Genomic DNA, 27,203 nt, shown 5'->3' with positions numbered 1-27,203 from the left:
GAGACCATATAGTGTTTGTCCTTCTCTGAATGACTTACTTCACTCAGCATCATACCCTCCAGTTCCATACACGTTGAAGCCAATGGTGGGTATTTGTCGTTCCTAATGGCTGAGGAATATTCCATTGTATACATAGACCACATCTTCTTTATCCATTCATCTTTCGATGGACACCAAGGCTCCTTCCACAGTTTGGCTATTGTGGACATTGCTGCTATACACATTGGGTGTGGTGTCCTGGCGTTTTACTGCATCTGTATCTTTGGGGTAAATCCCAGCAGTGCAATTGCTGGGTTGTAGGGCAGGTCTTTTTTTAACTCTTTAAGGAACCTCCACACAGTTTTCCAGGGTGGCTGCACCAGGTCACATTTCCACCAACAGTGCAAGACCTTTAAAGGCAGATGTGAAGGTGGTTCACCCGGGAGGTGATCCCAGGGGCAGGAATAAAGGGCAGGTAGAGTGGAGCAGAAAATGATGATAAGTCAATAAAATGATGCATTTTTGTTAAGTCGATCTCCGCTCTGGGGGATCTGCCAACAGGACCTTCTGAGGCGGCTCCAACTCCATCATTCAAAGCCCAGGGCAAGAGAATGAGGAATGCAGGGTGGGCTGAAGCAAAGTTCTGTGCAAAACTAATCAACACCCCCTCGGAAATGGTCTCTGGACCAGTGGCTGAGCATCAGAGATGAGAGGATACGAGGAGCCCCCTCAGGAGCAGTAGCCAGCCAAAAACTCAGGAAAGACTTAATGCCTGATAGCTGGTGAATCAAGCTCCAAACCCTATTGGTCTGGAGGCAGTATTTGATATTCAACCATCTTTGTCCTCTAGCACTCAACTTTGATTCCCCTCATCACCTGAGGAGGTAATCTTGGCTGACCCAGAGTTTTGTCCTAGAAGGGCAGCCCAGGTCTTCCCTGATGGGTCTGCTTTGCCCTGGTTGGGCCATGCTTCCTGCCGGCCCCCTAACTTATGGTAGCCAGTGGCAATTACTCCCACCAGTTTGATAACATCTATCTCTGCTGGTTAATCTCTGCTGGCAGGAGGGGCTCAACCCTACTCATGGGTTCAGGTTCAGTGGAAATGCTCCCTGGTGTGTTTTCAGAAACAAAGATCTGTGATCTGACAGTGCTAAACTTCACAGGAATAGGAAGCACAAATTTTATCAGTGGAAGAGCTAGCAATGATGGTGGACCATTGCTTCATGGTTTCTCTTTCTGCTATTTCTCCGACTCCCTTCCTTCTATTCACTTTGCATTAATTTTCTGCTTATTTTCTGCTTTTGTGAAACAGAATAACATATCATTGATTTTAAATCTTTTCTTCCTTTATTTTTCTTAAGATTGTATTTATTTATTCATGAGACACACACAGAGAGAAGGAGAGACACAGGTGGAGGCAGTGGCAGGCTCCATGCAGGGAGCCCAATGTGGGACTTGATCCTGGGACTGTGGGATCACGCCCAGAGCCAAAGGCAGATGCTCAACTGCTCAGCCACTCAGGTGCCCCAAATCTTTTCTTCTTTTAAATTTAAAGCTGTAAGTTTAAAGCTTTTAAAGCTATGAATTTCCCATAAGCACTGTTTGCTGGATCCCATGTATTTTAATATTCTGTGCTTCTAATACCAATAACTTTGAAACGTCTTTAAATGGCTCATGTAACTTTTTCTTATAAAAGTATGGCACCTAATTGCTCAATATTTATAAGTTTTAAAAGTAGCTTTTAGTTATTTAATTTAATTCCTTCACTGTTAGAGAAATACTCTATATTATTTTAGTCCTTTGAAATATTTTAAAGTATGTGAATTTTATGGCCCAGTGTATGGTCTATCCTGGTAAATGCTCTCATCTACATTTGGAAAGTCCATGAGTTCAGCAGTTGTTGGACATAGAGTTCTGTGAATGTCATGTAAGTCAGACTGGTTGATGGTTTTATTCATATTTTCAAATTCCATACTGATTTTCTTTCTTCACTTGTTCTGTCAATTATGAGGGACTGATGTTAAAGGACAGACCTATGTTTGTGGGCTTGCCTATTTCTTTCTTGGTTTTATCAATTTTGTTTCATGCACATGAAGCTCTGTTATTGCATGAATGCACATTTAGGGTTATCATGTCTTCTTGATTGAATTGACACTTTTATCATGTGGAAAGATCCCTCTTTACCTCTAAGAAAACTCTTTATCTTGAAGTTTCCTTTGTCTGATGTTAATGTAGTCACATCTGCTTTTCTGCTTATTGTTTGCACAGGGCATCTTTGCCATCCTTTCATCTTCCCCTGTCTGTAGAAAGTAAGTGGTAGGGTCTTGAGAGAGTATTTGAAGTTCTTATAGAACTGTAAGATAACAAACTTGTATTGTTTTAAGCCACTACCTTAGTGGTAATTTGTTAACATCAACCATAGAAAACTAACGTATCCCTACTACTACTCCTTAACTACCAACCCTGGTTTAGATGTGCTTGGGAACAGAGGCAGCTATGTAGGACTGTCTCATTCTATTTGAGAACTGGAAGTTCCTTCTAAGAAAAGTCTCAGAACTAAAAAGTCCTATTCACCGTCTCTAAAGTTTACAAACTTTCTCAAAGAGAAGGAAGAGACAAGCCCTGGAAGTACTATTTTTCAGCGTTTGGGTAAGAGGTTTTATTTCTAATAAATAGGATTTATTATTTAAAAAATAAACTCATTTGAAAGAACATAAGAGGTTATGGCATGGGAAGGTTTATTTTGGAAATGAAGCAAGTTTCAGACCTTTAGGCATTTTTCCTAAGGTTTTAGATCCTGCAAAACTGTTTCCATAACAACAAGTCCCTAGAAACCTCCAGGGACTATCACCACAGATGTAAGTAGAGATGTCCCTAGAATCGGCGACAATCAGAACTGGACAAGTGCCCAGGACCCAGTACATGAATAGCACCCAAGCTGATAGTGGAGAGGCTGTAACTCTGAGAGGTAGGTAGCAGAGAAGGAAGTGCTGAGCTCACCAGTTCATGCCAAAACAAAATGAAACAAAATGCAGGTGCCCCCTCCATATACACCAAGGCCAACTAATTGAGAATAGACCTTATTTCCAGCCGCCTCCTCTACCAATCTCCCTAATTATGTAGTTCTCTGGATCTCTTTCCCTCCCATCTACACTTTGTATGTTTGTTTGTTTGTTTGTTTGTTTGAGGGGATGCTCTTTTAAAACTTCTCTTCCTCTTCCGGATTATAACTAATGTTCTGACTTCACTTACATCATGGGGGAGAAAACTGCAAAATTGAAGAGCAGTCTAGACTACCTTGTGGCTCTATCCTCTGGGAAGTATCTCCTTGGAGTAGTATCACAGCCAGACTTGTGTCTAGAGCATTCTCCAATTTCTAGATATTTTTTCTTGAGTGAAAGGCAGGGTAAAGAGTATTTTGAATCTGACCTCAAGATCCTCTGCTTTTAAAATAAGCCCAAACACACAAAAATAAGATCTATATATTAAACCCAGTCAATAAGTAGGAATTAAGTCAGAGGAAGAGCATCCATTGGCTTCTCTATTTTAATTCAGCAAATTTAACTAATTCATGATAGTGGATCGGGTGAAAAGGACATAAATTGACTAACAAAACAGTCAACTTTCTAGCAAGGCATCTCATCTTTTCTTAATCACCTGACTACAAAATTAAACTAAAATAGAATCCTATACTTTTAGGATACTGATTCTTTCTCACTTCCCCATTATTCTTTATCTTCCAATTTATTAATTTTGCTGGAGTCTTGCTTTCTCAGAGAAACCTAGATATATCCAATGTAATTCAGTTAATAATCTACAATCACCAAGTTGGTTCTGGTAAGAGTCATTTCTCTTTCCAAAAAAACTATTAAGCTATCTTTTCTTTGAAGTTTGATAGTACCAAGGTGTGATACCCTTTAAACAATATGCATCTATATAGAAAGCAGGTATTTTATTTGGAAGATAAAAATTACTCGATATACATATTTGCTTTCAACACATATTGTACTGAAATCAATGAGTGCAACTGACATCATTTAAAATACTCTTTCTGTGGGGGGAAAATGACAAGCATTTAAAAACCATTTCAGGCAGCAAAATTAATGTAATTTAACATTCACAATTATTTCTTCACAATTGCAAGAAGTATGAATCATACCAACAATTTTGAAAGATTTTTATTCTCTTTCTCTATAAATCTTTCAAACTCTATGCTTAGATATTTTCTACTGAGAAAATGGTTAATAGACCCAATTTTGATCATTGTTGAACCCTGTGATTTCAAAAAACTTGACCACCAGAAACAATTGTATTTTTCTGCTCCTTGCATTTTTTCTCTTCTAACCAGGCTCTCAAACCATGTGCATGCATACACATCTTCCAAAGTAATCCATTTCTTAGGAAAATATTAAAGATGGCTAATGACTCTCTTTCCTGAGCTATGCAATTAAGAATTTGCCTAACTAAATCACTTCCCCTAAGAAAAAAATGGAGACAGGAACTGTTAAATCCAAGTTAAAAGTAAATAACATCCTTGTCTCTCTGAGTTATATGTGACATTGTGGTCTTTGTCTTACAACTCAGTTTTCAAAACAGGAGATTTTATTTTCTGATGTAAATGGCTCCATAAATTCCCTTGGAAAGATAAGATCAGGAAATCAGAAGTCTACAGTATCCTGTATCTGAATATTTAAATAAAATATCTAATGCTGCATGTTAAGAAAATAACCTTATGATAAGCCTCCTCTTTGGTACCTTCACTTTGGTGATCCCAAGTACACAGAAGCTTGTGATCCTTGCTTTCTTGCTTGCAAGAGAAAATTAAAACTGCTCTATTAAGTTGTTTTGTGAAAAGAGCTTCTAATTTAAAAAGACAAATTCGGGGATCCCTAGGTGGCTCAGCGGTTTAGCGCCTGCCTTTGGCCCAGGGCGCGATCCTGTGGAGTCCCGGGATCGAGTCCCGCATCGGGCTCCCGGCATGGAGCCTGCTTCTCCTTCCTCCTGTGTCTCTGCCTCTCTCTCTCTCTCTCTCCTCTGTTTATCATGAATAAATAAATAAATCCTTAAAAAAATAAAATAATTAAAAAGACAAATTCAAAAAAGGACTTGCATCAATGGGAACAAATCTCCCAATTTTAGGAGATGGTCGAGTAAACATAATGATCTTTGTTGAGAGTGTTACTATTAGTAATCAAATATGATGCTAAAATAGAACACACATTTTTTGTCATATAGAATCTGTGAATTTTATTTCAAGACAGTATTATTATTCTGGCAACTGCTTTTACCCCCATGGAATTTCTAATTCCAGTACAATTAACATACAGTGTCCTGTCAGTTTCAGATGTACAATATAGTGATTCAACAATTCTATACATTACTTAGTGCTCATCTTGATAAGTCTACTTTTTAATCCCCTTCACCTGTTTCACCCATCCCTCCCCACTCATCTCCCCTTTGGTGACCATCAGTTTGTTCTCTCTGTTTAAGAGTCTGGTTTTTTGTTTGTCTCTCTTTTTTGTTGTTGTTCATTGATTTTGTTTCTTAAATGCCGCATATGAGTGAAATCCTATTTGTCTCTAACTTATTTCTCTCAGCATTATACCCTCTAGGATCCATCCATGGTGTTGCAAATGAAAAAGATTTCATTCTTTTTTATGGTTGAATGATATTCCAATGTGTGGTGTGTGTGTGTGTGTGTGTATCATATATATATATATATATATATATATATATATATATGTTGTGTATATATGTATAACATAACATATATATCCAATGTAATTCAGTTAATAATCTACAATCACCAAGTTGGTTCTGGTAAGAGTCATTTCTCCCTCTAAAAAAACTATATATATATATATATATACATATATATATATTTTTTTATGGTTGAGTGATATTCCAGTGTGTGTGGTATGTATGTTATGTGTGTGTATATATATGTTGCGTATATATATAACATATATATACATACATATGTTGTGTGTTTATATATATACACAACACACACACACACATATTACATCTTCTTTATCCATTCATCTATTGATGGATGAGCTGCTTCCATAATTTGATGATTGTAAATAATGCTGCAATAAACGTAGGGGTGTATATATCTTTTTGAATTAATGTTTTCACATTCTTTGGGTAAATACTCTGTAGTGGAATTACTGGATCATATGGTAATTCTATTTTTAATTTTTTGAGGACCTTTCATACTGATTTCTCGGGTGGCTGTACCAGTCTACACTCCCACCAACAGTGCGCAACGGTTCCTTTTTCTTCACATCCTCACCAACACTTGTTGTTTCTTATGTTTGTGATTTTAGCCATTCTAACATGTGTGAGATGATACCTCACTGTGGTTTTGATTTACATTTCCCTGATGATGAGTGATGTTGAGCATCTTTTCATGTGTCTGTTGGCTATCTGGATGTCTTCCTCAGAAAAATGTCTGTTTATGTCTTCTGCCCATAAAATAGAACATACTTCTAACCTTCTCCTTTAAATTGCTGTCAAAAGAAATGACTAAGAAAACGAATTCAATAAAACAAAAAAAAAAAAAAAAGGAAACATATAATAGACAAAAGGATAGATTAGGTTGAAACATCAAACTTTTATTGAATTTAAGTTTTTGGAAATTGTTAGAAGCAAGAATTGATAGAATGTTTTTCAGCAAATATTCTAAGGAAAATTTTCATTCTCCAGGATATTGCAGAAAGAGAAATCTAGTAGGACCCTTTTGAGATTTTGCAGCTGGTAAAACCTCATTCTATGGATAAGCAACCTTCCCTAACTAGTTACAGCCAGAGAAACAGCCAGGTTCCTTCAAGGAAAGGAGACATAGACTTCTCTCCATCATGTAATAGCTGACAATCACAAAGACATTTGAAGTAGTTCACACTGCAAACTAAAAAAGGGGATTCTAATCCTCTATAATTGGATTATTTTACAGGTTAATTGTCTGAATCCATTTGGGCTCCTATAATAAAAAAACATACACTGGGTGGTATATTTATTTTTCTTTTTCTTTCTCCCCCGCCCCCCGGGTGGTTTAAACATTTATTCTCACAATTCTGGAGGCGGGGAAGTCTAAGATCCAGGTGCTGGCAGATTTGGTATCTGGTGAGGACCTGCTTCCTGATTTTCAGATAGATGGCTGTCCTGCTGTGTCCTCACACGGTAGAGCATGGAGAGAAGCAAGCTCAGGACTCTGATAAGGGTACTTATCCCATTCAGGAGGGCTTCATTCTCATGACCTCATCTAAAGCCACATCTCTTAATACCATCACACTGGGGCATAGGGTTTCAACATGCACATTTGGAGGGAAGGAAAACATTCAGTCCTTAATATCTATGCTCTAGGACTTTGAGATCTAAACATACCACATGATTCTCACTGCAAAGTGATGATAATGAATCCTTACCAGGCAGTGAACGACACCTCTTCTTATTAAATGCTACTTATTTTATTTTTTTATTTTTATTTTTTAAAGATTTTATTTATTTATTCATGACAGACACACAGAGAAAGAGAGGCAGAGACACAGGCAGAGGGAGAAGCAGGCTCCATGCAGGGAACCCAACGTGGGACTCAGTCCTGGGTCTCCAGGATCACACCGAGGGCTGAAGGTGGCACTAAACCGCTGAGCCACTGGGGCTGCCCTAAATGCTACTTATTTTAATATTATAAGCTAAAGAGTTAATCAAAGCATTCCTTGTGTGTGTCTGCATGTGTGTGTATGTGTGTTTGCATGTATGTGGTGTTAATTTTGGTAAAATACATATAATGTGAAATTTACCATTTTAACCATTTGAGGTGTATAATTTAATGGCATTAAGTATATTCACATTGTTGTGCAATCATCACTATACTATCCATTTATGTAACTTCTTTCACCTTCCCAAACTGAAACTCCATACTCATTAAATACTAACTCCCTATTCTCCTTGCCCCTACTCTCTGGCAACCACCTTTTTACTTTGTCTCTATGAATTTGGCTACTCAAGGGAACTCTTTTAAGTGGAATCATAGAGTTTTGCTCATTTTGTGACTAGTTTCTTTAGCTTAGCATAAAGTTTTCAAGGTTCATTCATGTCAGCATGTGTCAGAATTTTTCCCTTTTATTTATTTTTTTTTAATTTTTATTTATTTATGATAGTCACAGAGAGATAGAGAGAGAGGCAGAGACACAGGCAGAGGGAGAAGCAGGCTCCATGCACCGGGAGCCCGACGTGGGATTCGATCCCGGGTCTCCAGGATCGCGCCCTGGGCCAAAGGCAGGCGCCAAACCGCTGCGCCACCCAGGGATCCCAATTTTTCCCTTTTAAATGCTGAATAATATTCCACTGTATGTGCACACACACATTTTGCTGATGCATTTATCCATCAATGGACATTGAGTTGCTGAATCATATAGTAATTCTAATTTTAATTATTTGTTTTCCATAATGGCTGCATCATTTTACCCTCTCAGTGTCTCTGCATCATCACCCATACTTGTTATATACTATCATTCTGAAAATAACAATCCTAATGGATGTCAAGTGGTATCTCGTCTTCGTTTGTATTTCCTGAATGAGAAGTGATGTTCCTCAGCATCTTTTCAGTGCTTATTGACCATTTGAATATTTTCTATGGAAAAAATGTGTTTTCAAGTCCTTTGATCATTTTGTTTCGATTTTTGTGTGAATGTGAGTTGTAGGAGTTCTTTACATACTCTGGATATTAGCCTCTTATCAGATGTGTGATTTACAGATACTTCTTCCTTTCCATGTTGCCCTTTCACTCTGTTTATAATGTCCTTTGGTGTATAAAAGCTTTAGATGTTAGTAAAATCAAATTTAATCTATTTTTATAATGTTTTCTTCCCTGAGTTTTAAACAGTGTACTTAAGAAATCATTGCCAAATCCAATGTTATAAAGATTTCTGCCTATGTTTTCTTCTAAAGGTTGTATAGTTTTAGATCTTACATTTAGGTCTTTGATCCATTTTGAGTGAACTTTTGTATATGTTATAACTAAGAGTCCAAATTCATTCTTTTGCATGTAGATATCCAATTTTCCCAATACCATAAGTTGAAAGGGCTGTTCTTTCCCTACCAAATTATCTTGGCACTCCTGCCAAAATCAATTGCCTGTGTTTGCAAATGTATTGCATTCCATTGGTCTATCTGTCTGCCTTTATGCTAGGACCACATTCTTAATTATTGAAGTTTTGAAGTTAAATTTGAAATCAGAAAGTGTGAGACCTCCAACTTTGTCCTTTTTTCAAATTTGTTTTGGGTATTTGATGCCCTTGAGATCTTTAAAATAATTTTTAAGATAGATTTTTCTATTTCTATAAAAATATCATTAAGAATTTGATAGGAATTGCATTAAATCTGTCAATCACCTTACCTAATATTGATATCTAAGCAATATTAAGCCTTTTAATCCATGAACATGGGATGTCTTTTCCTTTATTTGTACCTTCTTGGTTAAATTTATTCCTTAGTATTTTATTCTTTTGATGCTATTGCAGATGAAATAGTTTTCTTAATATCCTTCCTTTTCAAAATGTTCATTATTCGTGTATAGAAACACAGCAGATTTTTGTGATGATTTTGTATCATAGAACTGCTGAATTTTAAATTGCATTTTAACATCTTGGAAGTAAAAAAAGGTATTAGCACTGGGTAACAAATTATTATTAGAAGGACATGTTTAATAAAGCAGTATATTTTTAATGTAATGTTACAGTGAATACAATTGTTTAAATTAAAGACATTTACAAGTCAAAAGAAGTCCATCATTAACCACATGAGCTCATTTCTCTTGTTTTTTTTTTAATCACCAGAAAAGAAATCTGTGTTTATTCATATTGTTTCTCTTTTCCTTCAATTTTAAGTTACATGAATAGATAAACATGCATTGATGAGAATAAATAAATAAATATTTTTTCTTCAAGTTACAAGGGACGATGTTTTCTTAAATTCTTAATGAAGACCGTATGACAAATTTGATCCTTGTGTGATTTTTCATTTACTAAAGTAACTTCCTTGTTAAATCTATGAAGTCTGTGACAGTGAATGCCAGATACAATCTTGTTTACTTATCAGCACTAACATCGGTTGTTTACACTTCATTCATCTGAAGTTTATTGAATGCATAAGATGATCACTGCTATGAAGAAACAGCCTATGTATGGCTTTATGTTGTCAACAGTCTCAAAGAAAAGCATTAAGGTCATGTGATTGTTTCTGCGGTTGAATACTTACTAAAATGAGTAAGTTGGTCAGCTAACAGATGAAAGACGAAAGACAAACACAGATCAGTCCACCTATTTTTATTGGATATATAAAGGCCAACAGTCTAATTTCTCCATTTTTCAGCAAGTTGTGATTTCATGAATGGCTTCTTCAGAAAATTTTCTTGGAGACAGTGTATGTATAAAGAATCATATAGACTGAGTGTTAGGCTTCGCAAACAGTGGGTGAAATTTGGGTGTTGTTAAGAACCATAATAAACCTATCTACCTATTCAATGGACAAACTCCTACATGTCTCTCTGTAATCATTTTTTAGATAATATGTTATTAATGAATAATTATCAAATGACCCTTCAGAAAAGCAAAAGAAAAATTAATTGATTGCCTTATTAACATTGTTGTAAATATGTGGATGAGTGAATATTCAAAAGCTAATTTTTTTCTCATGCGTTGGACAATATACAAATGTTCCAGTGCTTCTTTGTAGCAATGATGATCATTTGGGGGAAAAAAATCTAGATATATTAGTAGTATAAGACTGTGGAAAATATTTGGAAAAAAAATCCTTCTGTCCTGAGTCTAAATAGAAGACTTTGAAATGGCACTATCTAGTTTGACCTAAGCCAGTAAACCATCCAGTAACTCAAAATATGCTTTAGTTTTTTCTTTTCCTTTTTTCACTATTTTTAGAATAATAGGAATGTGTGGGTGGAACAGAAGAAATACAACATGATACATAACCATTATAATTCTTCTCCCAGTAGGCCTATACCTCCAGCTAAGAGTGTTTCTTTAATTTATGTAATGACTGGGGAGCCTGGGTGGCTCAGTTGGTTAAGCTTCTAACTTGGGCTCAGATCGTGATCTCAGGGTCCTGGGATTGAGCCCTGCTTTGGGCTCCCTGCTCAGTGAGGAAGCTGCTTCTCCCTCTCTGCTTCTCCCTCTGCCACTCCCCAGACTTGTGCTCTCTCTTGTTTTCTCTCTCAAATAAATAAAACCTTTTTAAAAATTTATCTAGCAACTTAGATAATCAGCCTTTCTTTTTTTCTTTCTTTCTTTCTTTCTTTTTTTTTTTTTTTTGTCTGTACCATCAGCAGTAGTGGCCGCTGCCCATGTGTGGCTGCCTCATCAAACACTTGAAATGTGGTTACTGTAACTGGGATATGGATTTTTTTTAATTTAGAAAAACCTATTTTTTAGAGGAGTTTAAAGTTGAGTAGAAAATACAGAAAATTCCCAAGTGACATCTGACCTACACATGCATACCTTCACCCACTCTCAACATCCCACACCACAGAGGTACATTTGTTATCATTGATGAAACTATATTGACATATTATCACCTAAAGTCTGTAGTTTACATTTGGATTCCTGTGTGGTGTGGTGCATTCTATGGGTTTTGGCAAATGACACGTATCCACTCTTGTCATATATAGAATATTTCCCCTGCCCTAAAAATCCTCTGTGTTCCGCCTCTTCATTCCTCCTTTTCCATTAACCCCTAGAAACCATTAATCTTTCTTTTTTTAAATCTCTGTAGTTTTGCCTTTTCCAGATGGAAATGTAGTTGGAATTGTACAATATGTACCTTTTGAAATTGGCTTCTTTCCCTTAGTAATATACTTTAAGATTCCTCCAGATTGTTTCATGGCGTGATAGCTCATTTCTTTTTTAGCACTAAATACCATTGTCTGGATGTACCACAGTGCGTTTATCCATTCTCCTACTGAAGAACATCTTGGCTGCTTCCAGGTTTTGGCAATTATGAATGAAGCTGCTATAAATATTCATGTGCAGGTTTTTGTATGAACCTAAGTTTTCTGTATATTTAGGAAAATACCAAGAAGTATAATCACTGGATAGTATGATAAGAATATGTCTAGTTTTTCTTTTAAGATTTTTATTTATGAGAGAGAGGGGGGGGCTCCCCATGGGGACCCCAATTCGGGGCTCAATCCAGGACCCTGTCAAAGGCAGATGCTCAACCACTGAGGTGTCCAGGTGTCCCAAGAATACATCTAGTTTTATAAAAGATTTCCAAATGTCTTCCAAAGTGATTGTACCATTTTGCATTCCCACCAGCAATAAGTGAGAATTCCCATTGCTCCAGATCAGCTTTCAGTGTCGTCAATGTATGGATTTTGGCCATGCTAATAGTTGTGTAGTGATATCTCATTGCTGTTTTCACTTGAAATTTTCTGGTGACACATGATATTGAACACGTTTTAATATGCTTATTTGCCACCTGTTTAACTTATTTGGGGAATGTCTATTCAGGTCTTTTAGCCATTTTTTTTAACTGCGTCATTTCTTATTTACGTGCTTCAAGAGTTCTTTGTATGTTTTGGATAACAGTCTTTTATCAGATGTGTCTTCTACAAAATTTTCCTGGTCTCTGGCTTATCTTTCATTTTCTTGATAGTGTCTTGTGGGGAAGAAATTTTAATTTTTTAAAATTTTATTTATTTATTTATGAGAGATACACAGAGAGAGAGAGAGAGGCAGAAACATAGTCAGAGAGAGAAGCAGGCTCACCTCAGGGAGCCTGATATGGGACTCAATCCTGGATCCTGAGATCACGCACTAAGCCAAAGGCAGACACTCAACTGCTGAGCCACCCACGCATCCCAAGAAAATTTAATTTTAATGAAATTCAGCTTATCAGTTATGTCTTTCATGAATCTGTCTCTGGAATTATATCCAAAAAGGCATCACTATACCCAAGATCATCTAGGTTTTCTCCTTTGTTGCCTTCTAGGAGTTTCATAGTTTTGTGTTTTCCATTTAGACCTATGATTCATCTTGACTTAATTTTTGTGAAGGATAAACGTTCTGTGTATAGACTCATTCAGGGTGTTTTTGTTGTTGTTGTTTGGTTGGTTGGTTGGTTTTGGGGTTTTTTGGATGGCTGATAGTTCCAACTCCATTTACTGAAAAGACAATATTTGTTCCATCTTATAATTTTTGCTCCTCTGTCAAAGAACAGTTGACTATATTTAGGTGGTTCTACTTCTGGCCTCTTTATTCTGTTCCATTAAACTGTTTTTTTATTCTTCCCCAGTTCCACATTGTTGTAATAGATTTATTTATTTTTTTAAAGATTTTATTTATTTATTTGAGAGAGAGAGAGAGAGAGAGAGAGGCAGAGACACAGGCAGAAGGAGAAGCAGGCTCCATGCAGGGAGCCCGACATGGGACTCGATCCCGGGTCTCCAGGATCACGCCCTGGGCTGAAGGCGGCACTAAACTGCTGAGCCACCAGGGCTGCCCTTGTGATAGATTTATAATAAATCTTAAAGATTTATAGCATCAACTCTCCAACTTGATTCTGCTCCTTTAATATTATGGAGGCCATTCTGGGTCTCTTGCCTCACCATATAAATTCCGGAATCAGTTTGTCAATATCCATGAAATAGCTTGCTGAGATTTTGAATGGGATTGTGTTGAATCTATAGAGAAACTGACATCTTGACAATATTGTGTTTTCCTACCCATGGACATGGAATATCTCTAGATTTATTTTGTTTTTTTCTTGATATCTTTTATTAGAATTTTATACTTTTCCTCAGATAGATCTTGTACATATTTTTGAGATTTATACCTAAATATTTCATTTTTGGTGCTAATATAAATGATACTGTGTTTTTCATTCAAATTCCACTTGTTAATTCCTCAGATGTAAGAATTGACTTTTGTATATTAATGTTGTATCTTGCAACCTTGCTGTAAGTACTTATGAGTTCTAGGAGGGTTTTTTTTATTTTTTTGCATTTTATACATACAAAATCTTTTTTGCATTCTTTTTATTTCCTTTTATTCTCTTATTGCACTCCCTAAGACTTTGAGTTTGATGTTGAAAAGCAGTGGTGGGGGATCCCTGGGTGGCTCAGTGGTTTCGCGCCTGCCTTTGGCCCAGGGCGCGATCCTGGAGTCCCGGGACCGAGTCCCATGTCGGGCTCCCGGCATGGAGCCTGCTTCTCCCTCTCCTCTGCCTGTGTCTCTGCCTCTCTCTCTCTCTATGTCTATCATAAATAAATAAAAATAAATTTTTAAAAAAAGAAAGAAAAGCAGTGGTGGGAGGGGACATCCTTGCCTTTACCTGATCTTAGTAAATTTTCTAGTTTCTCACCATTGGGCATGATGTTACCTGCAGGTTTTTTTGTTACAGATGTTCATTATGAATTTGAGAAAATTTCTCTCTAGTCTTAGTTTGCTGGAAGATTTTATCATAAATGGGTGTTGAATTTTGCCAATGCTTTTTATGCATCTATGGATATCTTCTTTAGCCTGTTGGTTGATGTTGTAATGTAGATCATATTCATTGATTGTTAAATGTTGGACCAGCCTTTTAGAATTGGATAAATCCCACCTGATTGTGGTTTATAATTCTTTCTATATATTGCTGGATTCAATTTGCTGATATTTTGTTGAGAAGTTTTCTAGTTCTGTTCATAAGAGATATTGCTTTATAGTTTTCTTGTAATGGCTTTAGTTTCAGTATTAAGACATTGCTGGCCTCATAGAATGAGTTGGGAAGTATTCCCTCTGCTTCTATCTTCTTAAAAATTGTAGAGAATCAGTATGATTTCTTCCTTGAACGTTTGGTTGAATTCAATGGTGAATAACCTTTTGGAGGATTATTAATTCTTGATTCATTTTCTTAAATAGATAGAGGCATATTCATATTGCATTTTCTTAAATATTTTACTTATTTATTCATGAAAGACACACAAAGAGAGGCCCTGGGCCAAAGGCAGGCGCTAAACTGCTAAGCCACCCAGGGATCCCCACACTGCATATTTCTTCTTGTGTGACTTTGGCAGTTTTTAAAAGAATTGGTGGGTTTCATCTAGATTATCAAATTTGTGGATAGAGAGTTATTCATAGCATTCCTTTATTATGTTTTTATTGTCTTTGGTATTTGTAATGATATCATTTTCATTTCTGATATTAGTAATTTGTGTTTTCTGTCCTTTTCTTAGTCTGGATAGAGGCTTATTGATTTTATTGATCTTTTCATAGAATCAGGGTTTGGTTGGTTGATTTTCTTTATTGATTTCCTGTTTTCAGTCTGATTGATGTCTGCTCTAATGTTTATTATTTATTTTCTTCTCCTTACCTTGGATTTAATTTGTTGTTCCTCTAGTTTCCTAAGTTGGAAATTTAGATGATTGATTTTAGATCTTCTTTTCTAATACATGCATGAAATGCTGTAGTTTCCCTTTACTCACTGCTTTCACTGAGGCCACAAATTCTGATAATTTTTATTTTTATTTTCTTTTAGTTCAAATACTTTAAAATTTTTCTTAAGATTCCTTCATTGATCTTTGTATAATTTAAAATTGTGTTGTTTAATCTCCATGTATTTGGAGATTATTCAGCTACCTTCCTGTCATTGATTTCTAGTTTAATTCCATTATTATCTTAAAGTAGACATTGTATGATTCCTAATTTTCTAAATTTATTAAGGTGCGTTTTATGGCAAAGAATGTGGTCTATGTTGGTGAATGTTCCATGTGAGCTTGCAAAGAATGTATATTCTCCTGTTATTGAATGAAGTAGTTTACAGATGTCAATTATATCTAGTTGATTGATGGTGCTCTTTGATTCAACTGTGATCTTACTGATTTTTTCCTGGCTGGATCTGTCCATTATGGTAGAGGAGTGTTAAAGTCTCCAGTTAGAATAGTGGAAACATCTCTTTCTCTTTTCTGTTCTACCAATTTTTGCTTCACATATTTTAACATTAGTTGTTAAGTGCACACACATTAAAGATTGTTATGTCTTTTTTGAGCATTGAATCTTTTATTTTCATCTAATGCCACCTTTTTCTTGATACCATTCCATGCTCTGAATTCTGTTCTGTTTGAAATTAATAAAGGTATTGCTTTCTTTTGGTTAATGTTAGCATGATATATTTCCTTCTCTGTACTTTTAATCTATATGCATCCTTATGTTTAAAGTGGACTTGTAGACAGCATATAGTTGTGTCTTATTTTTTTATCCTTTCTGAAAAATCCTTGCTTTTTTCTGTGTATTTAGTCCATTGACATTTAGAGTAATTGTTATTATAATTAGATTAATATCTACCATATTTGTTACTGTTTTCTAATCGTTGCCTGTTGTACTTTGTTGCTACTTTTGTCTTCCACACTTTTTCTTCCATGTGATTTTAATTGAGCATTTTATATAATTCCATTTTGACACATTTGCTAGCTTATTAATTTTACTTTTTTTTTAGTATTTTAAGTGGTTCCTCTAGAGTTTTTAATATACATTTACAACTAATCCAATTCTACTTTCAAATAACACTGCTTCATGGGTAATAGAAATACCTTATAATAAGAAATTATTCCAGGGATCCCTGGTTGGCTCAGTGGTTCAGCGCCTGCCTTTGGCCCAGGGTGCGATCCTGGAGTCCCGGGATCGAGTCCCGCATCAAGCTCCCGGCATGGAGCCTGCTTCTCCTTCTTCCTGTGTCTCTGCCTCTCTCTCTTTCTCTATGTCTTAAATAAATAAATAAATAAATAAATAAATAAATAAATCTTAAAAAAAAGGAAAGAAATTATTCCTAGTCCATCCTTCCCATTCTTTGCATCATTGCTGTCAATCATTTCACTATTATATAATAATACATAAAAATACACAAGCATACATAATCAAATACATTTTTGCTATTATTGTTTTAAATAAACCATTATCTCTGATCAGTTAAAAATAAGAAAAATAAAAGCTTTTATTTTACTTTCACTTATTTACTTTCTGATGCTCTTTCTTCCTTTTTTTTAAAGATTGTATTTATTCATGAAAGAGGCAGAGAGAATAGCAGATACATAGGGAGAGGGAGAGGGAGAGGGCTCCTGCAGGGATCCCAATGTGGGACTCAATCTCAGGACGCCAAGATCATGACCTGAGCCAAAGTCAGAGAGACTCAACCATTGAGCCACCCAGGTGCCCCAATGCTCTTCCTTTCTTTATGTAGATCCAAGCTTCTGCTTTTGTTATTTTCCTCTCTCCAAAGAACTTCATTTAACATTTTTTTTTTTTTTTGCTGGCAACAAATTTCCTCAATTTTTTGTCTGAGAAAGTCTTATTTTCCTTTCATTCTTGAAGGTTACATGTGGGGGTACAGAATTCTAAGTTGGTAGCGTTATCTCTCAACACTTTAAGCATTTAACCTCACTCTATTTTTGTTTGCATAGTTCCAGAGAATTCAGATATAATTCTTACCCTTGCTTCTCTAAAGGTAAATTTTTTTTTTGGTTTTGTTTTATTGTTTGTTTAATCTGGCTTCTTTCAAGGTTTTTTCTTACCTTTTTTTTTTAAAGTTTGAGAATGATATGCCTATGTGTAGAGTTTTGTGTTTTTGTTTTATGTTGTTGGCATTTATCCTGCTTGCTATTCCCTGAGCTTCTTGCATCTGTGATCTGGTACCTGACATTAATTTGGGGGGAAATTCAGAGTCATTATTGCTTCTAATATTGCTTCAGGTTTTTTTCCTCTCTCTTCTTTTTCTGGTATTTCATTACACCATTACACCTACATTACACCTTTTCCCTCCTGGTTTGGATATTGTATTTTGGGTTGTTGGGTTTTTTAGTCTTTTTTTCTCTCTGCTTCTCAGTTTTGCAAGTTTCTACTGTCATATCTTCAAACTCAGAGTTTTTTTTTTTCTCAGCCACATCTAATCTAATAATGAGTCCATCATTCTTCATTTCTCTTGCAGTGTTTTTGATCTCTAACATTTCTTACTTATTAGAATTCCTATCTCTATGTTTTTATAACCCACCTTTGATTGCTTATGTTGTCTATTTTTCCCATTAATTCCTTACCATATCAATCATAGTTTTTGTTTTGTTTTGTTTTTTAATTCCTGGTTTGATAATGCCCACTTTCCTTCTGTATCTCACTCTGGTTCTGATGGGTGTTCAGTCTCTTCAAACTGTGTTTTTGCCTTCTAGTAATTCATGTTATTTTTGTTGAAAGGATGACATGATGTAGTGGGTAAAAGGAACTGCAGTAAATAGTCCTTTAGTAATGTAATAGTAAGGTATGGAGAGAACAGTAGCATTCTATAGTTCTTTGATTAGGTCTTGGTCTTTTGGTGAGCCAGTGCTCCCAGATGATGAGCTTCTTGTCTCCTCCCCCTTTAGGTGGATGAGAATGGCTAGAGGAGGGTGAAATGGACTATTTCCCTTCCCTAGGTATAAACTCTGATAAAACCCCAGCAGTGTAGGCTCTGATAACATAGCTTTTATAAGGGAACTCCTTGTTAAGATCACAATCCTCTGGCATCTCAAAATGGTTCCTTTATCTCCCTCCTGATAAAAGCATGAGAGGATTCCCCCACTCCCCAATATTCACTGTGAGAATTTAGTAGAGCTCTTGGCAGAAAAATCCACAAAAGTGGAAATTAAGACTTAAGACTGGATCCCCCTAGAGTTTTTAACTTTTAGGCTTGTCTACACTAAGCCTCTAATAATTTGTCAATTACAGTTTGTTTCTCTACCCTGCCACACAAATTTCTGCTTGTAGGTTTTTGCTCAGGTAAGTTGTGATTCTCTGTATACACTTGTGTTTCTCTCCAATGTTTGGGCCAGCCATTTGACCTCACTTTTCTGTTATATCTGAGAAGAGCTGTTGATTTTTCAGTTTCTTCATCTTTTTACGTGTTGAATGAATTGGTGACTTATAATCTTGTATGACATACCAGAAACCAGAGGTCTTTGATGTTAAATTTTTAAGTACATTGTTTGCATATGCAAACAGGAAATTGCAGATTTGGGAACCAAATCATGACTTTGACTAACAAATTTCCATTTTGTTCTCAGATGTTGGTCTTCTGCAAAGACACAATTAAACTCTTCACAAATGTGACAGTAAGAGCAGTCCATGGAATATGTGCCCCAAGAGAGATTAAGCCTTATCAGGACAGCCTATAAAATAAGTTTTTGAGGTTTTCTCTCTCATCATATTTCTTAGGAACAAGAGTGGCTCCTCTTAGCAAATGCAAATGTATACCTAATTCAGTGTGCACTATGGATTTTAGGGACTTTCTGAAAAGAGGGTGGTATGTCAGTTATCAAGGGAGCTTCATGAATGGAGAAGCAAATCATTTCCCTTGAAAGTGGACAATGCCAAAAACTATTCCTGAGCATTCCCGAGAGAGGAAAAATATTTGAATTACAATCTTACCTTCAAAAGAAACATCACTGAATGTCTTCAGTAAGTGAATGTTGAATATTTATATTTAAATTGTAAATTTTTCATAATGAAAGGACTTTGATTTTTTTAGTGCTTTTTTAGAAACACTGGATGCTGAACTTTCTTTTTCACTATGTACATTTATGATTCATACTGAAAGTAAATGTTGAAATATCTAGTGAGAGATCTTTAACACCAACCATAAACCAGTTTCAGATTAAGGGTGGAAGTAGACAGGGAAGGCTTTGCATGGCAAGACTCTGAGCTTAGAATTATAAAGAGAGATCAAAGATCTTAGTTTCAGAGAATGTTTTATAGATCACCCTCCTTTGTGATTAGTTTTTCCTAGTACATAATTACTACATAGCACATGCCTTTAGAATTTATCCAGTTTCTTGCCTGGTGGGTTCTAACATTCTCTGTGAGTATTCCTTTTAAATCTTTAGCTTGACTATGTATATAGCTATAGGCACTGACTCAAGTGTATCATTTACTTAATATCACTTTCTAAAATGTTCAAAAATTCTAATGAGCAGTTGGTCATCATATCTACATCTCAGGTAGTTAGTTAGAATCATAGGGGTCATTATGTGCAGACAAGTCAGGTACTGTGTAGGCTTGGTGCATCTCAGGGAATTTCTCTCTGCTGTGTCTGATTCAAATTTGAAAACAAAACAAAACAATGGCATGATAAAGGGCTATCATTTAGGTAAAGATTTTTCTTTTTTTTTTTCTTTTTGGTAAAGATTTTTCTCCTTCTTTTTCTTCTTCTCCTCCTTATCCCTCTCCTTACCCTCTTCCCCCTCCTCTCCCTTCCCCTCATCCTTCTTCTCCTCCTCCCTCCCCCTTTGTCATGGTCATTGTGTCTTTCTTTCTTTCTTTCTTTCTTTCTTTCTTTCTTCTTTCTTTCTTTCTTTCTTTCTTTTCTTTCTTTCTTTCTTTCTTTTCTTTCTTTCTTTCTTTCTTTCTTTCTTTCTTTCTTTCTTTCTTTCTTTCTTTCTTTCTTTCCTTTCTTCTTTCTTTCTTCTTCACCAGAAAATTACTATCATGTTTTGGCATCTACTGATTTGAGTTGGGGAACTTGCTAAAAAAGTAAGTTACTTTCCACCTCAAGGTTTCCAAGTTTCTGGTAGAAATCTAAAAAATATATCTTAGCTCTATCTCTGGGCAAAGGTATTTTGCTAACATTTCTTCTCTTTTTTCCTGACCTTTTTCTTCATTATTCACATACTCTATCCAACATTTCAGCCCCTCTAGTCTTAGGATAAAAGAAAGTTAAGATCTGTAAAACTGCTCAACAAAAGAATTTAATTGCCCTCTCTTGAAATCCAGGGAAAATGGGGAGCACTAAAACTGATGTCAGATTTTTTTTTTAAAGAAAAAACAAAATACGTACCCTTGGAAATAAACTCTATGAATCTTTATTTTCCTTCAAAATTTACTGACTGCAATGATAAAAAATATATATATAAGTAGATTCAAAGTAAGTGAAATGTGGCAGACGTTGTTGAGATTTGGCATTTTATATTTGGATCTTTTAGAAAGACTTTTTGTAAGACTCTCTGGTATTTGGCATTTTGGTGTATATCCAAGAAATATTACAATTTACATATTCATCCGTAATTATCCAAAAAAGAACCAAGTATTGTCTCAAAAGCAAGCTTAGCTGGACTTTCTTACCAATCCCATTTATATGCAGACATGAAAAGTTCATATAGACAATCCAGAATAAGATGATCCATATCACAATGAGAATCTCCTTAAACTTTTTCTGAAATGTTGATTTTCATTGTCTATTTCTATAGGCTTACAAAGTAGTCTTTTTTTAGTAGCTTTTTTCAAGTGCATGTGGTCTGCCTTGAAAACAGAACCTAACATATCTGTTATAACAAAAGCAGTATGAGGGATCCCTGGGTGGCGCAGCAGTTTGGCGCCTGCCTTTGGCCCAGGGCGCGATCCTGGAGACCCAGGATCGAATCCCACATCGGGCTCCCAGTGCATGGAGCCTGCTTCTCCCTCTGCCTGTGTCTCTGCCTCTCTCTCTCTCTGTGTGACTATCATAAATAAATAAAAATTAAAAAAAACATTAAAAAAAAGCAGTATGATATCTATATGTTGCACAATATATTTTCTCTATGTTTTCATCACATGCAATGACTTTTATGTTTAGTTGTACATTTTTAGCATTGATATTTCCACTTTTTTCTAATTAGGTAGAAAGGAATTGGTCATAATAGAGATGAGTTTCAGATAGAATGCTGGTCTTTACAGGTCTTTGAATGTCCTTGTTAGAAGGTAGGGGAGAGGGGCATCTGGGTGGCTTAGTTGGTTAAGTATCTGTCTTTGGCTTGGGTCATGATCCTGAGATGGAGCCTGAGTTGGGCTCCCTGGTTAGTGGGGAGTCTGCTTCTCCCTCTCCCTCTCCCTCTGCTGCTGGCCCTGCTTGAGTTCGCTCTCTCTCAAATAAATCTATAAAATCTTGGAAAAAAAAAAAAAAAAGAAGGTGGAAGAGGGACACTAACTGAGAAGGCACTTGGAGAATAGAAAATGAAGAGGCCAATCCATTTAATTTACATAGAATCTTATTCAGGGTAATTTACTGACAGAGGGTAGGGGTGGGGGGATTGGGCAGGAAATGATCCACAGCAGCTGCATAGCTATTCTCTGCAATATCCAGACCTTAGGGCACAGATTATATAGAGTGAGGGGACACATAGAAGGGCATTGTCACACATACCTCAAAGGACTTTCCTGCCCCTAATTGACAGCTAATCTTTAATTAGATCTTGGGCATCACCTGTGCATCAGGAAGGAGGAATAACTATGTTATCTCTAACAGATTCAGGGGAGACCAAAACAAGCCTTCCCCAAATCCCAGCCTGGGTGGGCATTTCTAAGGTATGTATTAATCTCCAAGGGGCCTGGAACATGTAGCCCCAAAGGAGGTCACTGAGCAAACATGAACATGATGGAGGGCCAAAGATAGAGCCAATATTGTCTGCACTCCTACAGTCCTCTACAGTAATGAGATGAGCTGACTTCTTGTCCTAGTTCTGACATCACATCTATATGACTTCGAGTAAGTCATTATCCTCCTTGAGCCATTATTTCCTCAAAACTAAAAGGAGTTAATAGTTTTCTCTCCTGCAGGATTATGAGGAGTAAATGGGACAATATAAGAAAGTGCATGGTAAGACAGAAAGCGCATGGTAAATGAAAGTAAGTGCTGCATAAGACTATCAGCCCCAGCATCCTGGAAGACCTCAAGGGAAGGATGAGCTGCTGGAAGGCACACCTACATGGATGGCAAGATATTGTAGAGCCACTTCTTTTGATTAAAAAGTAAAAAGCAAAAAAATGCCCCCTAAAAAGTAAAAAGCTGGAATCTTGTTGCAAAATTTCCCAGAAAACATTGAGTTCATGTGAATGGTGTCTCCTAGAGTTGTAAAATACTCATGATGTTTTCCTGTGGGTAATGCCATCCACATACTCAGATATAGAATTCTTGGTGTTCTTCCTGGGAGTGGGGCCACTGACATAGCCTAGAAGCCCTTATAAACACATTTAGTCAATGCTACCATGCGTTGCACACTACAAACCAACAGATGCTCTATAAATTTAGGTCAGTGAAAAAAACAATAGGTCAAACAATTGTTTTAAAATTGTGGTATTTTTGGATTTAGTTGGGACAGAAGCTAATTGGGATTATGAACGACGTCCCAAGACACTAATTTAATCTCTGCAGTTTCATGTTGAGGCTATTAAATCTACCTAATTAAGACCTACTTCTTTCCAACTGAAGATTCTCAGTAGAAGTTCAAGGCAAAGATGGAATTAGAAAATGAGCTTTCTAACGTGTAGGTTAAGACATTGATGGTTTGAAAATATATTTCAAGTTCTATCTGTTGAACTAGAACCATTTCCACCACCATGCTTTATATCTTGTCTGTTTTTCTCAACAATTCACTGAAAACCATCATGATGGTTCAGTCAGTTATTCATATTTTGTGAGTACTTGCCCCAAAAAATCTTTTTAGAAATTACTTCTACTTCATCAGAGATGAATAGCCAGGTGGCACTAGACACAGTAGACATAAGGTGAGCTGTTAAGTCATCCATATCTTCCGATGAATATTAATTACCTTGCTTGAAAAACAAGAAGGTGAGGGAACAACGCAATGTCTTAGTGTATTTGGAATTAAGGTTAATCAAAGTTTGAGCCTTTGACATAAAATGGCATAATTGTGTCTCACAGATGGTCTGATATACAAATTATTGAGACAGAAGGAAACTGGTCACCTACATTGTCTGTCTTTGAAGTCAACTCTTGGAAATTGCTTATAGACTGTTGAGAATCAGATGTATTGGGTAATTTTAATGCCTGTATCTTGTTAATCCCTCAAGAGTACCATCAATTAATTGCCAGCTTTTTGGGAACAGTATATGGATTTTCAAAATGCCATTTAAATGTACAATAGATGGTGAACCATACAGGGTTACTCTAAAGAAGCATGGTTAACCTCATGTTTAAATATGGCAGAAAAACACCAAAGGGACACATAATTTGTTTAAGGTCATCCACCCAGGACAGCATTTTTGGATCTTACTTTGCCTTTTGTTCTACTCATCCATGTTAGGGTGTGAGAGCAGGTCATAATCATCCTGATCTTAATTCTGTCAATTTATCTAGTTAAAAGGGAGAAATACCCAAAGAGAGCGCTCAGAATACTCTTGTACAGACATTAAAAAAAAAAAAATGTCAACCAAGCAAAAGAATACATCAACCTTTTTTGCCATGTACCTAAAGCCCTTGCATATTTTTTTTTCTGTAAATAATCCAGTAGTTCTCAAACAGAAGTGATTTTTTTTGTCCCCCTCAGGGGACATTTGACGACATCTAGATACATTTTTGGTTGTCACAGCTGGGGTCCGGTACAGCTGACATCCATCCGGTATAAGCCAGGGATCCTCTAACACACGGGAGAGCTCCCATAACATAGAACAAAGAATGATCTGACCCAAAATGTCAATAATGTCATTGTCAGATTAAGTCTTTCCTCCATGTTGACTTAAGCCAGATTTCCAATGGAAATGACCATGTCATACAAGAGATACACTCACTCTCATCTCCTCAGGATGAGGGATTCAAAGGAACGTGAGATGTAAACATCATGGGGATGAAAGATACAGCATAGGGAACATGGTCAATGGTATTATAGCCTTGTAAGTTGACAGACGTTAGCTACACTTGTGAGCATAGCCTAAGGTATAGAGATATTAATTCACTATGTTGTACACTCAAAGCTAATGGAACAATGTGTGTCAACTCTACTTCATTAAAAAAAATAAATACAAAGAAAAAAAGGACATGTTGAGGTGCTTCCCCAAGATACCCACAAGAACATTCTCCTCTACATGGTGTTGAAGTCATTCCACTAACGAAACAGCAGCCACTTGCCTCTCTGAGAGTCACGTACAGTCTTAGGGCGTGATGTCTTTATGATTCTAAAGGTCAGGAAGACCTTGTGATCTCTTTGAAAGGAGACAAATGTGTACTTTGTACCAACCACTGCATTTAACGGCTTCATAAACCTAGCAGAACAGTCAAAAATAATACTTTCAATCTGTTATCTATTTCACATTTAAGTGCTTTCTGAACACAGAAGTAAAAAGTTCTGGGTTTGCTTTCAGCTGATCACTATGTCATTTTAAGACTTCTGGCAACCCCTAGGATCCTTCTAACCACAGCCGAATGACTTAATTTATCTTATATTTTAAAATTTTGGTCAAGAGTAGGTATTAAGCATTTTGTAACTGTTTGGGGAATTTGAAAGGTTATTAAGTTCTGAATAACAGAGCCTCTCATGTTTTCCCACCAAACTTTTCCCAGCAGTGAATATATCTGGATCTTATTCTGGTTTTTTATTCTTTTTTTAGCTTCCTGAAATGACTCATGTTCAAACACGGCGACCCTGGTTGATGTTTCTCCTGCAGAACTTTGGATTGACCCTAGGTTGGCTTTCTCTCTTGCTGCTGGCTATATATGAACAAAATATTAAAATATAAGAGTCTCAAAATCCTTCACAAATAAATTATATGGCTTCATTTTGTTTCTTTTGTTGAAAGTGTCGATAGTGGCTTGTAAATTAAGTCTTTTTATCTTAGAGGAAGGGTGTATGTCTTTTAGTTCATTAACTTATTAATTTTATGATGCACTTTTGTTTTAGAATATAAATGTCAGGTTGTCCTCAATTGAGATTTTGATAGTAGAGCCCAGCACCCTGCTGGAATTCATATCTTTTTTTAAGAATTAGTATATTCTGAATTAATTCTGGTAAATTTTCAAACAATATTGTTTTGCCAATAAGGAATGTTTGAAGCAGATAGATGCCTCTTGGGATCAAATTGGCTGCAACTTCTTCTATGTCAATAATGTTTTTCTTCTTGTAAGATGATAAGCCATAAGCAAAATAAATTACAAACAAATGTAATAAAGTCTAGTGTTGATGTTATGATTTGTATGACCTTCTGTTACTGGGTGTCAGATTCTGAGTCAATCCTTATAAAACCAATATAGTATTGTTCACCTGGAAGCATTACCCACAGGCTCATGAATGCTTATAAGTCAGCAAACTCAGGAAGCCTAAAGGATAATGGGTCAGCATCCTATCTAATCACCAAGTGAAATCTGTTCTATGTAAGGAAAACTGGAAACAAAAAGGGAAGTTAAGAATTTTAAGTAATAAAGCTGCAGTGAGGCAGTAGATCAATGCATAAAGTCACACAGATTCATCAGAGTGTGCTTATGGATCTAATATTACTGACAATGTGATATAGTTTGTATTTGCTTGAGGAGACCTAAACATTGTTCATGAAATGTTCAAGCAGCATTACTGACAACCCGGCAAAATTATTAAAATAGAAAATAACTCTGGCTTTAGTTATTTTTCTTGGAAAACAGTGGCCTAATATTTTTCTTTTTTTTTTTTTAATGATATATCTTGACTAGGGAAAAAGCCCATTTTTCTGCCAAAATGACTCATGACAATCAAATACATCTCTTGCCTCTTTCTTACCAGTAGGCAGATACTCTTTGGCATGTCCCACCCAAGCACAGTCTTTTTCAACCACCTTTATTTGATTTCAAAATGAGGCTGGTTTCTTCTTCAGTTGTCTTTAGAGCTTGATTTAATAAGGGGGCCTCATGACACAGTGCAGTTGTTCACAGATGTTGGCAAACATTAGGCTCAACTAGAGGATTTATTCAAACACAGAATGTTCACCTCCATCTTGGGAGTTTCTGATTCTGTAAGTCTGGGTAGGCTTTGAGACTTTGGTTTTGGACGACCTCCAGGTGGTACCGATGCTGCTGGTTGGGCTCCCCCCTTTGAGCTACACTCGTGTGGTGGAATCCAGGCACACAAAGCTGTTGCCCAAGAGCTGGTGATTCTGATTAAACTGATTAACACGGCAAAGCTCAAACCAGACCAGTGCTCCTGGGTTGAAACTCATTCCCCTTTATGTCCTTGCCTGGGAGCACTGACCAATCAGAGGAGTCACTGGAGGAGGAGTCCACAGAGAGGCACTTTTCTTTATGTTTGCCTTAAAGGTAAGCAGACCTAACACATTGAGTTTTGCCCTTCTTCTGTTAAAGAATATAGTAATTTGTAGTTGAACAAAAAAAATGCCTTTGTATGGGTCAACACAGCACAGAGGTTGCATATAAGAAGCACCTGGCATCCACTGTGTTTTGATTTCTATGACCAA

At 36.3% G+C, this 27,203-nt stretch overlaps 1 protein-coding gene across 1 annotated transcript in view; it reads left to right on the top strand.

The window, feature by feature from the left end:
* SLC39A12 (solute carrier family 39 member 12) overlaps window positions 1–25,871 on the top strand; it is a 73,361-nt gene extending 47,490 nt beyond the window's left edge. Inside the window, exon 13 of the mRNA XM_041767155.1 lies at window positions 25,374–25,871. Within this exon, the coding sequence (XP_041623089.1) occupies window positions 25,374–25,502 (129 nt within the window). The 3' untranslated portion in view covers window positions 25,503–25,871. The remainder of the gene's footprint in view (window positions 1–25,373) is intronic.
* The last annotated feature ends 1,332 nt before the right edge of the window (window positions 25,872–27,203 follow it).

The sequence above is a fragment of the Vulpes lagopus genome, chromosome 8 (genome assembly GCF_018345385.1).
Source record: "Vulpes lagopus strain Blue_001 chromosome 8, ASM1834538v1, whole genome shotgun sequence".
In the NCBI taxonomy this organism is placed as follows: Eukaryota; Metazoa; Chordata; class Mammalia; order Carnivora; family Canidae; genus Vulpes; species Vulpes lagopus.
This window is presented reverse-complemented; position numbering and strand designations above follow the sequence as displayed.